Here is a 13,806-nt window from a genome sequence, read left to right as displayed (position 1 = left end):
AGAAATCTAGAGAGGCAATTTGGGCAAATGGCTAACAATCATAATATTAGACCCGCTGGAGCTCTCCCAAGTGATACAGAGAAAAATCCTGAAGTCAATGTTGTAACGTTGAGAAATGGGAGAGAGTTGGTAGAAGTGCCTAAGAAGAAAAATGAGCAGTCTGGGCTCGAAGAAGAAAGAGTGACAAAACCTGTAGAGGTAGATGAGAGAAATAAAACAGAGTCTGAGAAAATATCAGAGAGGGTGCCACCCCCTTTTCTTCAAAGATTGAGAAAGAAGAATGATGACCACATGTTTCACAAATTTCTAGATATGCTAAAGCAGATACACTTGAACATCCCTTTGGTGGACATGCTCCGTGAGGTCCCAAAATATGCAAAATATATTAAGGATATAGTTGAAAATGAAAGGAGGTTAACTGAGTTTGATACTTACTGAGGAGTGCACTTCAAGGATTCAACATAAGCTTCCACAAAAGCTTAAGGATCCGGGTAGTTTTACCATACCCGTGAGGATTGGTGAAATAGATGTGGGTAGAGCCTTGTGTGATTTGGGTGCAAGTATCAATCTGATGCCGTTGTCAGTATTCAAACAATTGGGCGTAGGAGCTCCGAGACCCACCACGGTGATGCTACAGTTAGCTGATAGATTTTATGTTTATCCTGAGGGGGTAGTTGAGGACGTCTTGCTGCAGATTGGGAAGTTTATTTTCCCTGTAGATTTTATCAACCTGGACTACGAGGCTGATGAGTTAGTTCCTATCATCTTGGGATGACCTCTCTTGGCCATTGGAGATGAATTATCAAAGTCCGAGAAGGTAAGATGATCCTGAGGGTGGACAATGAAGAAGTAGTCTTCAATGTATATCGAGCCATTCAGTTGCCTCGTCATTACGAGGACCTGGCCATGATTTTTGTGGTGGAGATAAATGAACCAGCCATAGAGCCAAGTGCGTTTAAAGAAGATGCACTAGAAAAGGCATTGATGTTGTTCAATCACTTGGAACGTGAAGAAGAGGTTGAGGAGATGTTGCAAATTCTGGATGCATGTTGCGAATACATAAGAGAAAGATCCCAATTTGAGCCTCTAGATAGGCCAATCGGCCTGCCCCCTAAACCCTCAGTTGAGGAGGCCCCAAAACTGGAACTTAAACCCTTACTATCTCATCTTCATTATGCATATTTGGAAAGTTCTAACACTTTACCTGTGATTGTTTCTTCTCATTTGTCTAAATTGCACGAAGAAAAGCTCTTAAAGGTGCTGAGGGAGCACAAGCATGCCATTGGTTGGACAATGTCTGACATAAAGGGTATTAGCCATGCATTCGGCATGCATAAAACACTCATGGAGGAGGGACACAAGCCTAGCATGGAACATCAACGCCACCTAAATCCAATCATGAAAGAGGTGGTAAGAAAAGAAGTGATTAAGTGGCTCGACGCAGGTATAGTGTTTCCTATCTCCGATAGTAAGTGAGTAAGCCATGTTCAATGTGTACCTAGAAGGGGGGTATGACTATTGTAGTGAATGAACAAAATGAACTAATCCCAACTAGGACTGTGACTGGTTAGCGAATATTCATAGATTATAGGAAGTTGAATAATGCTACACGAAAAGATCACTTCCCTCTCCCCTTCATTGATCAAATGCTTGACAAGTTAGCCAGACATGAATACTATTATTTCCTTGACGGCTATTCAGGGTATAATCAGATTGCTATTGCCCAGGAAGATCAAGAAAAGACCACTTTTACATGCCCTTATGGAACTTATGCATTTAAGAGAATGCCATTCGGGTTGTGTAATGCACCTGCAACTTTTCAAAGGTGTATGATGGCTATTTCCACCGATATGGTGGAACAATTTGTGGAAGTCTTTATGGATGATTTTTCTGTGTTTGGTTCTTCTTTTGATGAATGCTTGACCAATCTTGCTAAAGTGCTTGATAGATGTGAGGAGACTAATCTGGTACTGAATTGGGAAAAATGCCATTTTATGGTACGTGAAGGTATAGTGCTAGGACACAAGGTGTCCAAAGATGGACTGGAAGTTGACAAGGCTAAGGTGGAAGCAATTGAAAAGTTGCCACCACCAATTTCAGTGTAAGGAGTTAGGAGTTTTCTGGGACATGCAGGTTTTTATCGCCGATTTATAAAGAATTTCTCCAAAATTTCCTCTCCTTTGTGTAGGTTGTTAGAGAAGGATGTGTCGTTAAAGTTTGACGATGCTTGTCTGAAAGCATTCGAGGAGCTGAAAAAGAAGTTAGTGAGTGCATACCAATCATAGTGGTTCCTGACTGAAACGAGCCATTTGAGCTGATGTGTGACGCTAGTGATGGTGCAATTGGGGTTGTATTGGGCCAGAGAAGGAGCAAAATATTTCACTCCATTTACTACGCAAGCAAGACTCTCACTCCTACTCAAATAAATTATACTGTGACAGAAAAGGAGTTGCTTGCTATAGTGTGGGCGGTCGATAAATTTTGGGCCTATTTGGTTGGCACCAAAGTCATCGTCTACACAGACCATGCAACTATCGGGTATTTGTTCGAAATGAAAGATGCTAAACCAAGGCTAATCCGTTGGGTTTTACTCTTGTAGGAATTTGACTTGGAGATCCGATACCGTAAAGGAACAGAGAATCAAGTGGTTGATCACTTATCCAGGTTAGAAACTCGGAATCATGTAGCTGAGGGAGATGTCATTAAGGAAACCTTCCCGGATGAGCAATTGTTGGTTGTTACTGTTGAGGAGGTTCCATGGTATGCAAATTTTGTAAACTATCTGGCCAGTGGAGAAATGCCGCCTGATCTTGAACCTTATGCTAAAAAGAAGTTCTTGCGAGAGGTGAGATCATATGTGTGGGATGCGCCATTTCTGTTCAAATCTTGTACCGATCAGTTAATGAGAAGATATGTGCCCGAATCTGAAATAAATGTTATCTTACACGGCTGTCATGTGTCGCCTTATGGTGGTCATCATGCGGGTGACAAAATGACAGCTAAGGTGTTGCAATCTGGTTTCTATTGGCCTAGGGAGTTTAAAGACGCCCATGAGTTCGTGAGGGGGGTGTGATAGGTGCCAGAGAATAGGAATAATTATGAAAAGGCATGAGATGCCATTGCACAGTATTATGGAGGTTAAACTTTTTGATGTGTGGGGAATTGATTTTATGGGTCCGTTTCCCTCGTCCAGTGGTTGTAAGTACATTTTGGTGGCCGTTGACTATGTGTCGAAGTAGGTGGAGGCCATCGCTCTTCCTACCAATGATGCCAAGGTTGTGGTAAACTTTGTGAAAAAGCATATCTTTACAAGGTTCGACACTCCGAGAGTGATGATAAGTAATGGGGGCACCCATTTCTGTAACAAGCTATTGGACAATGTCTTAGCGAAATACGGGGTCAAACATAAGGTTGCAACCGCTTACCATCCTCAGACAAGTCGACAAGTTGAAGTCTCAAATAGAGAGATAAAGCAGATTATGGAGAAGACGGTTAGTGCAAGTAGGAAAGATTGGGCTGCAAAGCTTGATGATGCTCTATGGGCATACCGGACCGCCTAAAAAACTCCAATCGGAACCTCCCCTTACAAGCTGGTTTATGGGAAAGCATGCCATTTACCGGTGGAACTTGAGCACAAGGTCTATTGGGCGATAAAGATGCTGAACTTTGATGCAGAATTAGCGGGTAGAAAGCGGTTGATGCAATTGAACGAGCTTGATGAGTTTCGCTTGCATGCGTATGAGAGTGCCAAGTTATATAAAGAAAATACCAAGCGTTGGCATGATAAGCATATCCACCATAGCGAGTTCGAACCGCGCCAATTGGTTCTCTTGTTCAATTTGAGGTTGAGACTCCTTCCGTGGAAGCTCAAATCGAGATGGTCGGGCCCGTATGAGGTAGTGAGAGTCACTTCACATGGTGCAATTGAGTTGCGCGTCTTAGGTGGCGAGAGAACGTTCTTAGTAAATGGACAAAGAGTAAAGCACTATTATGGAGGTGACTTTGATTGTCAGAAGTTGAAGGTGTTACTTGCCAATGATTAGATGATATTTTATGCCGTGCCACGACGTTAAATCAGGCGCTTGTTGGGAGGCAACCTAGCTTTACTGCTTTCTTTTATTTCTATTTTTATCTTATTATTGTTGTAGTGTTTGTTTTTGTTTTGTAGGATTATAAGAATAGGAAGCAAAGCCATTGGAAGAGTGCAAAAGCGAGCTAGATGGTGAGAACTAAGTGTGGGGTGCCCACACAAAGGACCATGCCTGGGGGAAGTCAGAGTATCCCGTGAGCCGCTATTGCTTCGGCCTTTGGCCTTTTAGGGAGTTTCTTGTCCACCCTCGTTATTGTTTTGCTTTATTTGTGCATTGGGGACACTGCACTCCTTTAAGTGTAGGGTGGAAGAATTTCTCTAGATAATTAGTAGTAGTATGTTAGAAAAATATTAACTTCTTATTTTTGTTTTCGTAGTTGTGTAGTATTTTTGTAGCTCCTAAGAAAAATCGAAAAACAAAAGTAGAAAATTGGACTTTTCCCGATGATGGATCTCCTAGACAGTTTTCTTGAGGGATTTAAGTCTAAAGAAAAAAGACAAAAAGATTTTCTTTGTAGGTAGTGTAATAATTCCCCCTTGGTTTTTCTTTGTGTCGCGATTCTTTTCCAAGGGTTTTTTTTTAACCGGGTGTAGTTAGTTTTATTTTTTTTAGGAGTAGGAGCCATTGTGCTATGAATTGAATTGAAGTAATATATCTTAACTTTGTTATGCCTTGAGAATAGTGAGTACTTTGGTTGTGACACTTAGGCTCAGTTTTTGACTCTTGTGTAAGTACCTTAAATCGTATGATCTTAACTTTGCTCAACTGCTTTGACTAGAGTGTCTTGATGAGTCCAATCCTGAGTGAGTTATGTGCCATGTGTGTGTGATGTTTTTGTGTTATTTTGTGCATTGCATTAGATGTCTAGAACTTGCCCGTGTGTTTGCAAAGCAAAATAGTAGTTTTGTTCAGTCTTGGAAGTGATATAGGCGTTTCTTTGTTGAACCAATTATATATTTTACCCGCCTAATTATTATATATTGTAGTTAACCCTTCGAGCCTATAATCCTATTTCTTTGGCAATCACATTACAAGCCCTACCCATTTGTTTAAATTAACCATCTATTTGAACCTTTTCACCTCTCATGAGCACTTGAATTGTAATGAACTTTGTAAAAGTTAAAGTGTGGGGTGGTTGGTTTGGCTTTTGAGTGGAACTAATGAAATAAGGAGAAAGGTGCACTATTTTGAAAAAGTAAGAGCTACTTGAATTGAAAAAGAAAGAAAGAAAAAAATAGTTGTATTGTTGTGAAATATATTCCTTGATAGTGGTGACTCTTGTTGTAATTGTGCTTAAAGAAGTATGGAGTTAATATACATTGATGTGAAGGTGGAGTTATGGTTTGACATAAATGTGGGGTTTTAAATGTTAAAGTGTATGTATTAAAGTGCTTAGGGAGGTGTAGTCACTCTTATATCCAAACGTATCCTACCCGACCTGTAGCCTACATTACAACCAATTAAAGTCCTACTTGATCTTAGACTGAATGAGCTCGATTAGTTGAGCAGTACACTACGGGCAAGCCTAGGGTGCATCTTTTGTGGCATATGAATGTTTTTTCTGAGAGTGAGAGAATTTTTTCTATCTTGAGTTCCTAATTGTTCTTAAATTTTATTGAGTGTGGAACTACCCTCTTTTGTTGTGTGAGGGTACTTGATTCATAAAGAAAAGGTAATGCTTGACCTCTACATTAGAGTAAGTGAGCGGGTTGTGAAAAATGCATGGTGCTTGTGAGTCAAATCTTGAGGTGATGATGTTACACTATTGTGCCTAGTCTATTTTAAATATTCTTGGTGTAATGAGTTAGGAGGATTGTTTAAAAAGGTTGTGTCTATATAAAGTGTAGTTTGATCGCTCGAGGACGAGCAATGGTTTAAGTGTGAGGTGTTGATGGCCGGCTATAATTGCGTATTTTAGTCGCTTATCGCACTCTAATTTTCTGCACTTTTATAGTGTTTGAGCTTTAATCGCTAGTGTTTTGCACTAATTGCGTATTTTATGTCTTGTAGGAGTAATTCTGAGCTATGTAGATGTTATGGAACGAATTCGAGCTATTTGGAGCTTTGAAGTCTGAGTAAAAGCCCAAGGGATTAAGCCGGGATCGTGTTTGGGGGTCGAGGAACAATTCTAGACGTCAAAATTTAAGGAAGAAGCAATTGCTAAAGAAATGCACTAGTGCGAGGCACTGTGCGACACATTAGTGCAAAGTTTTGTCAGAAATCTCCAAAGTTCAGAGACTGGGTTTTTTGTGGTCTGACAGGAAAAAGCATTAGTGCAACGCACTGGGCGACGCACAGTGCGACGCATGGAAAGCATTAAGTTTGCAAGTTTTCCTATTCCGGCTAGGAAAGGGAGATTTCGTCTTGGCCCAACCCTACTTGGTATAAATACATGTAAAAACATTATTTGGAGGACTTTAGACATACCTTAGACCTAAGGAGACTCTTTTGGAAGGAGAAGAGACGTTAGGAACATTCTTTGGAGGAGAAAATCATTGAGTTCTTCAGTCCTTCATCTTTTCATTGTAATTTGTTTATGTAAAATACTTGGAAAGTTGTTACTACGAACATGAGTGGCTAAGCACTCTAGTTTCTAGGGTTGTGGTTGACATGATTATTAACGTTTATTAAGTACATCTTTGTTGATTCGGATTATCATCTTGTGGTTATTTCTTTAATTCTAAGTTTTAACTTGTGAATTGTTGTAGCTACAAATTCACCATACTATCTATGCTATACTTGGGAAAGCCGTGTTTAGATTAAAGTAGAATTAAAGAGAGCTTGTTTTTTTATCTCGTGGCTCGGGGAAATTTTTTGCGGTTAGGATAGGAATATACCTAACGGTCTTGCTTAGTTAAATACCGTATTATATTCGTTCATGATAGACTTAATACCATAGGAATATATGATTGATATATTGTGGACAGGCGAGTAGTATTGTGGGAACATGCTATTCATATAAATGATCTGGTTAATTAGCAACCATAGATAATCTGGATTAACAAGTGTGATTATTGAACTTAATAGGATTGATAAACCAACCACAACCCTGGAATTTTCATCTCCTTTGAATTAAAATCTCATCATACACATTTGCATTCTTGATAAATTAGTTGTTACTTGTTTAATTTTTGCAATAGTAGATTAATAGAAAAACATCACCCTTGATTATCTTGGACAATTAACTGATTTTAGTTTGTTTAGTTAACGATGGATCTAAGTCTCTATGGGTTCGACATCCGACTTTCGAGTCACTTTATTACTTGACGGCCACGTATACTTGCGTATACTTGGAAAACCATTCTAGACCTATTTATTCTATAAATCCCTATTAGACTTATTATATTACTTCAATGCGGTTATTTATTCGGTTGCTGTGAGATCGGTTTGCCTAGTCGACGTGTTAGGTGACATCACAACCATTTGGTGGGATTTTTTATCGTGACAATTGGAGTTCGAAGATGGGACTCGAACTTTCAAGGTAAATGGCCAAAGGATGAAGCACTATTTTGGGACTGGTGATGAAGGATAACTTGTAGAGAAGTTCCAACTGAAAGACTGCCCCCACCAACCTCCATGGCTGCCACATAGTGAAAAGGTAGAACCATCGTGCTGCAACGTTAAATCAACTTCTTGGGAGGCAATCCATGTTTACATTTTGTATTTTGAATTTTCCTTCTCTTACTGTTTAAATATTTATTTATGTTTTATGCATCTAAAAATTCAAGAAAAAATCTAGTACAAGAGGAGTGGAGTTGATATTGGTAATTTAAGGGTAGAGGATCACATGCGGAACAATTTATCGAGTGTATATCTGACATGCAGCCCACATGTGAACCATATATTGAAGATCAGAGAGTTGGAACTTTCAGATGACATAGGTGGTTCACATGCGGAACGGAAAACGATATGCATATCTGACATGTGAGCCGCATGTGAACTGTATGATGAGGACATGGGAGTTAAAGAATTGCAAGGTTTCAGTAGTTCACATGCGGACCAACATACGGCTCGTATATCCTACCTATGATTCGCATGTGAACTGTCTGTTGAAGACAAGATGAAGTCATGAGAGCAGGAGAGTAAGGATGGACATACGGTGAATATGCATGCCACATCTCGATTATACAAGACACCTTATGCTGGAATCTTAACATGCCACATCAGCTCATGGAAACCCAGGTAAGTGGCCGCATATTGGTCTGTATATCCCATCATGCGGCCGTAGCTCAACCGCATCCTTGAAAACGTATAAAAACCTAGAATCCATTCCCATTCCGCCCCATTCCAGAAATTGCACAACACATGTATTGAGATTCTCTGAAACTACCCAAAATAAATTCCCTCCATCAAGTTTAACAGATATATCACTCATTCTCTCTCACATATGAACACGGAAGTTTCAAGAAAAAGACTCACGCACCACCTACTCTCGATCTCATTCTTCTAATTACACTGTACATCAACAATCATGTACTCGTTTTGGTACTCGGCTCTTCAATAATTTTGTTGCATTATGTGAATATGGCATCAACCTATTTTTTCCTTGTTTGCTTACTGTTGAATTAGGGATGTAGGTATGAGTTTGTTTTAGGTAGGTGATGAAATTATGGGCTTAACTGAAAACTTGTTCGAAAGTGGACTGGGGAAGATGACACATGTGGAGCGTATAATGCATATGTGGCTCGTATATGCCATTCTTCCCTCGTATATGCCTTGTGAAAATGGGAATTTTTTTGGGTCACATACGGGTGAACATAAGGAACACATAATGGATATGCAGTCCGTAGTTTCACCATGTGTTGAGCCCTAAGATTTGCAAAATTTTAAAGTTTCTCCTGGGCATATGCGCCTAGACATACGAAATGTATAATAGATATAGATCTGTATGTCCACCGTCTGGCGGGTTACCATTATTGTTAAAAGATGAAGTTTTTATTTCTCAGCATGCAGAGGGAGATACAGAACGCATGTTGCACATGCGGTCCGCATCTCGCCCGTATGTTGAGATCCTGAGACTTGTATAAATTGAGGTATCAGATTTTCCATATGCCATGTGACATACGGAGGGCATCTTGAACATGCGGTCCGCATGTCCACCGTCTGTCTAAACGTCATAGAGTTGAAATATGATGAAGTCTCAGATTCTCAACATGCAATGAGGATACAGATCACATATTAGACATTTGGTTTGCATTTTCATCATATGTTGAGATCCTAAGACCTGGAACTTTGTGTAATTCCAGATATGGTCCATATTTGGGCATATGCACTCCGTATCCGGAATATGCACTCCGCATATTCGAGATATGGTTTGCATGCCCCACATACGACTGTAATTTGGAAATTTTCCAGACTTTTTCCTAACTTCTTTTTAGCTTTTATTTTGCATTTCTTTGGTTCTTTTACTTATTTTGCCTATGAAAAACAAAAAAAAAGATCTTTTTTGGGTTACTAACTACATGCTTTGTATAGGATGCCACCAAAATATACTCCAAACCCAAGGGCAGCAAAGTAACCCGACAGGGGTAGAGATACAGGGAGCTCGTGTAAGGAACTATCTCCTTCCAGGAGGAAACTTGTGGATGAAGCCTCCCAATCTAAAGAGGATGGGGATTTTTCACCACTCATCACCCTCACAGTGAGGCAACAAAGGGATACTCAAGCAGTAGCCTCCCAGTCTGAAGAGGAGGGAAATGTTGCAGCTGCATCTCAGACTCAATAGAGTGACTCAAGTGATTTTGAGGCCAACCAACATAGTGAATCTCACAACTCAGACGTCAATTGGGCGGCTGAATTGAGAAGGAAAAACAAGGCTGAGCAAAGCATGTGATTGGTAGTTTATGGCTCGAGAGAAAAGTATATGGCAGGGTAGAGGCTCAACGACAAAGGGAAACCAAGAATAAACATCACTGAGGAGAAATAGTTGATCCTCAATAATTTAGAGGATCATCTAGCGATCCTTTCCTACCTCCAAGATCGGGGTTAGGAGTATTTTTCACAACTTCCAGGAAAGTACAATCTAACCATTATTTAGGAGTTATTTGCATCCTATGGTTCCATACTTGAATCTACAAGGAAAGGGTCCAAGGGGTTACAGTCGACCCTTGATAGTGTTCGGGTTCGTGGGGTTGAGGTCAATATAACCAACGATGCCATCAACCAATTCTACTTCGAGAAAGGTAATAAGGGGCCTGAGTAGATAGGCGAGTATGATAACAAGCTAGAAAATAAGGCTTCGGCAGTGTTCGTGATTGTCTTCCATGATTGCTCGTGGTCCACCGCAATGGGTTACCAACCAAGCCACAACTATCTTCAAGTAGGACCTCACTATTGCAACAAAGTTTTGGTGGAGTTTCATTATTGGTCGGCTTCTCCCAACCAAGAGTGACAACACCATTCCCATAGAGAAAGTCGTCCTGATTTCATCAATCATGTATGACCAGCCTATCAATGTAAGGAACCTTATTGCTCAGGAACTCAAAAAGCAAGCACAACAGTCAGACACTTCTCTACCATTCCCTTGCTTCATCAGTAGATTGTGTGAGTTAGCTGATGTACCTCGGAATCCTCGAGAGGACTACTATCTTGATGCAATACAAGTCACTAATATCACCAAGAGCAAGGATGAGGATAACCCTATATTGAATAAGCAAAAGCTGACTCATTCGGCCAGTGGTCCCTTGACAGATATAATATTTATAGACACTGCATGTCAAGGTAAACATATGCCTGATTCCACTACGGACATCATATCAAAGGCCCATCCACATATGCTTTGCTTGATTCATAAGCAACTCCTTCTTGATCAGCTGCCCCTGGCACTCCCACTACCGAGAATTCCACGAGTATGCCCGAGATTACTCCCACTATGTACAATTTCGTCAGGCTTGCATACAAGGCGGATCACATTGATAAGAGATTGTCCAAGCTAGTGATAGACCTTTCTCAGTTCATAGACCTTACCATTCAAAGGTCCATTAGGTCTATTCATGCATCAATTTGATAAGTTGAGGCCTTACATGAGGAAAATGGAGACAAGGGTAGATGGTATTGATCGGCGAGTCATTCAACTCAAGAAGAGTGTTCCTGGTGATGAGTTAAAGGGATTTAAGGATGACTTGGTTCTAGTCAAGTTGGATATTTAGGAGATTCGGTCTTGAGATCTTGGTATACTAGATGAAACTATTCTGTGGACAGAAAATATCTCTAGTGGGCTGCCTTTAGCAGAGTTGGCAGCCGAGATTCTCTATCGTTCTCGCATTGGGTAGCAGCCATTGGCTGACAGATAGGTTGGTGTTTTAACGACTTATCAATTCTTCGTACTTAGACTTTGGTATGATTTTGTTAAGAAACTAAGACGTTTGTTGAGGTTTATTGGCATATTTCAAGTATTATATGATTTAAAGAAGATATGGAAGAAAACAAGTTTAAATGGAAAAATTGATAAGCTACAAATTTATTGCTCTTCACGATCGTGGAATGTCTTGAAGTGATTGTGAACTTCCAACAAATTATCCTCCGCGAACATGAGGGTCAGGATACGAACGCGGTAAAGGAAGGTCTGGTCAAAGGTTGGTCAAGTGTCTTTCGTGAACGCGGAGCTTTGTAGGCAAGTGCGATGCTTTAGAAAGTTGTGAATTGCAATCGCGGTTCTTCTGATCGTGAATGCGAAGAAGAATGGATTGGTAACCTGGTCAAGTGCTCTCTACGAATACGAGGTTTAATTTGGGATCGCATTGCATTTCAGAAGTTGTTCATCACAATCATAGTGCATCTGTTCGCGATCGTGTAGCATAATAACTAGGCAGAATCTGGACAGAATTGACATTTCATATTTTGGCTCCCAAACCAATTAATACTTGACCCAGCTTATTTTTGAAGACATCTTTGGCCAAAAGCACAAGTCTTGGAGCTATGGTTCTTACATCACACTTGGGGATTGAAGAATTGAAGACCTTGAGTGAGAAATTTCTCTCTTTTACTCATTTCTTCAATTTCTTGTCATGTTTTGAATATCTAAGTGCATAGCATTTTATTCCACTACTTGAAACTTGTGTATGGGAATATTTATTTTTATAGTTTAGATTAAAACTCTTGTTATGCTTATGTATTGAACAATTAATATCTTTAATAAAGTGAGTTAATTATTTCTTTAATTATTCTTGTTCCATCATATTTTCAAAGGGATCAACTAACCCTAGGACTCACCCATTTACTTTGGTTTAAATCTTGTAAAAGGCAAACTCGCGGTTGAAAAAGATTAATTAACAAGAATTTGAGGTGTTAACCCTCATCTTATATATTCACCCTAGGGATATGATTGAACTACTTGTAACCACATTAAGGTGTACTTAATGCTCCTAATTGATTTAGGGATATTCAATTAGGTAGTCTTGTTAATCTTTGAAAGAGGCTAATGAATTGTTATCCGGGGATAATTAACATAAACTCACTCATATTTGTAAAATCGTGAAATACATTGGATCATTACTTGAGAGTGATTTCCCTTGTATCCATTCTTTTGGTTATTATCATTTTACTTGCTTTCTAGGTTACTTCATATTTCCTCATTAGTCATAATATTTTCTCTAAACCCTCATTAGTGTTTGGCTTGGCATAAAAAGTGATAATTCTCTTACTTGCCTAATCGCCTTCATATGATCCATAGTGGAATTCGAACCCGACTCATAGTTAGGTAAATTATATTGCATGCGACCATGTACACTTTCTCTTTGAGGAGTGGATTTGGACATTATCAATTTTGGCGCCGTTACCGGGGAATAATTTGGCTCATTTAGGTTATTTGGGAAGTAAGCTTACTTGCTTTGATCCAAACTTGTGGATATTAGGGTGGCTATTTTTGTTTTTATTTTTTTATTTTCTTAGTTTTCTAATGGCATCACATATGGAAAATTGGTTGGATAGTAGTTGTTCATACTTTGATGACCCTTGTGCTTATTCTAGAAGACCACACTCAAAGCAAAATTATTTAAATTCTCCTAGGAGCGGATTGTGTGCACAATCTCAAACCTATGGGTGGGGATATGTGACAGGTGTGGTTGTCAAAATAGCTATGGGTCTAATTATGCCTACTTGTCCTTCCCTTTCTGGAACCCCTACTATGACAATTTTACTATTGGTGGTGACAATTATAGGGATTTGTAAGTAAAGAAGTTGAGCATTGTCCAAATAGAGAGTTCAAGCTTAAGATGGAATGCCTACTTGAAGGAGGAAACGAAAAGAAAAAATTCTCGGAAGAGTACTTGGAAAACAGTCTCCAAAATGGCTTGGCACTTGAAAATGAAAATCCTTCTTGGGCACTTGAACAAAACCTAGAAAAACTCTCAAACGCTCAAAATGAGAGGATAATGCTCATGTTGGAGGCCATTCTTGAAAATATAGAGAAGCGGACCTTGGCGCTCAAGAAATTGAAGCAACCACTAAATTGGAATGATGTGACTATTCACACCTTGGAAGATCAAATGAATTCATTGGTTGAGGCTCATAATAATGCTCACCAACTTGAGAGTGTGGAAAGAGGTCAAGTAAAGTCCAACTTCGAGGAAGAAAGTGAGCTTCATTTTGAGGAATAAAGAATTGAATATCCGTCAATCGACTCCATGCTCGTTCGTAATGCCGAAAAATAAATGGAATTAGATTCAACTGGCATCATCTAAAATATGATTAAAATTGACTCTAGTCGGAGGAAGAA

The 13,806-nt window shown here is 39.5% G+C and overlaps 2 protein-coding genes across 2 annotated transcripts; both read left to right on the top strand.

Annotated features, from left to right (window-relative positions):
- The first annotated feature begins 822 nt into the window (after window positions 1-822).
- On the top strand, window positions 823-3,560 carry LOC138909663 (uncharacterized). The gene is made up of 5 exons (XM_070200874.1): window positions 823-1,444; window positions 1,585-2,101; window positions 2,189-2,264; window positions 2,600-2,845; window positions 3,240-3,560. The coding sequence occupies exons 1-5, from the start codon at window positions 823-825 to the stop codon at window positions 3,558-3,560; spliced, it is 1,782 nt and encodes a 593-aa protein (XP_070056975.1).
- A 96-nt stretch (window positions 3,561-3,656) lies between these two features.
- Window positions 3,657-4,043, top strand: LOC104099294 (uncharacterized). Its single transcript, XM_009606239.1, has one exon. It carries the CDS (start codon window positions 3,657-3,659, stop codon window positions 4,041-4,043), a length of 387 nt encoding a protein of 128 aa, XP_009604534.1.
- Window positions 4,044-13,806: the final 9,763 nt, after the last annotated feature.

The sequence above is a fragment of the Nicotiana tomentosiformis genome, chromosome 4 (assembly GCF_000390325.3).
Source record: "Nicotiana tomentosiformis chromosome 4, ASM39032v3, whole genome shotgun sequence".
NCBI classification, from domain to species: Eukaryota; Viridiplantae; Streptophyta; class Magnoliopsida; order Solanales; family Solanaceae; genus Nicotiana; species Nicotiana tomentosiformis.
This window is presented reverse-complemented; position numbering and strand designations above follow the sequence as displayed.

What these genes read in the sequence shown, in the direction of transcription:
- LOC138909663 (XM_070200874.1), top strand. Translation starts at nt 823, where the DNA reads ATGATCCTGAGGGTGGACAATGAAGAAGTAGTCTTCAATGTATATCGA. An exon ending in GATTAAGTGGCTCGACGCAG is followed by an intron (nt 1,445 to 1,584) that starts GTATAGTGTTTC and finishes GAATATTCATAG; the next exon opens with ATTATAGGAAGTTGAATAAT. An exon ending in AGGAGCTGAAAAAGAAGTTA is followed by an intron (nt 2,265 to 2,599) that starts GTGAGTGCATAC and finishes TTACTCTTGTAG; the next exon opens with GAATTTGACTTGGAGATCCG.
- LOC104099294 (XM_009606239.1), top strand. Translation starts at nt 3,657, where the DNA reads ATGCTGAACTTTGATGCAGAATTAGCGGGTAGAAAGCGGTTGATGCAA.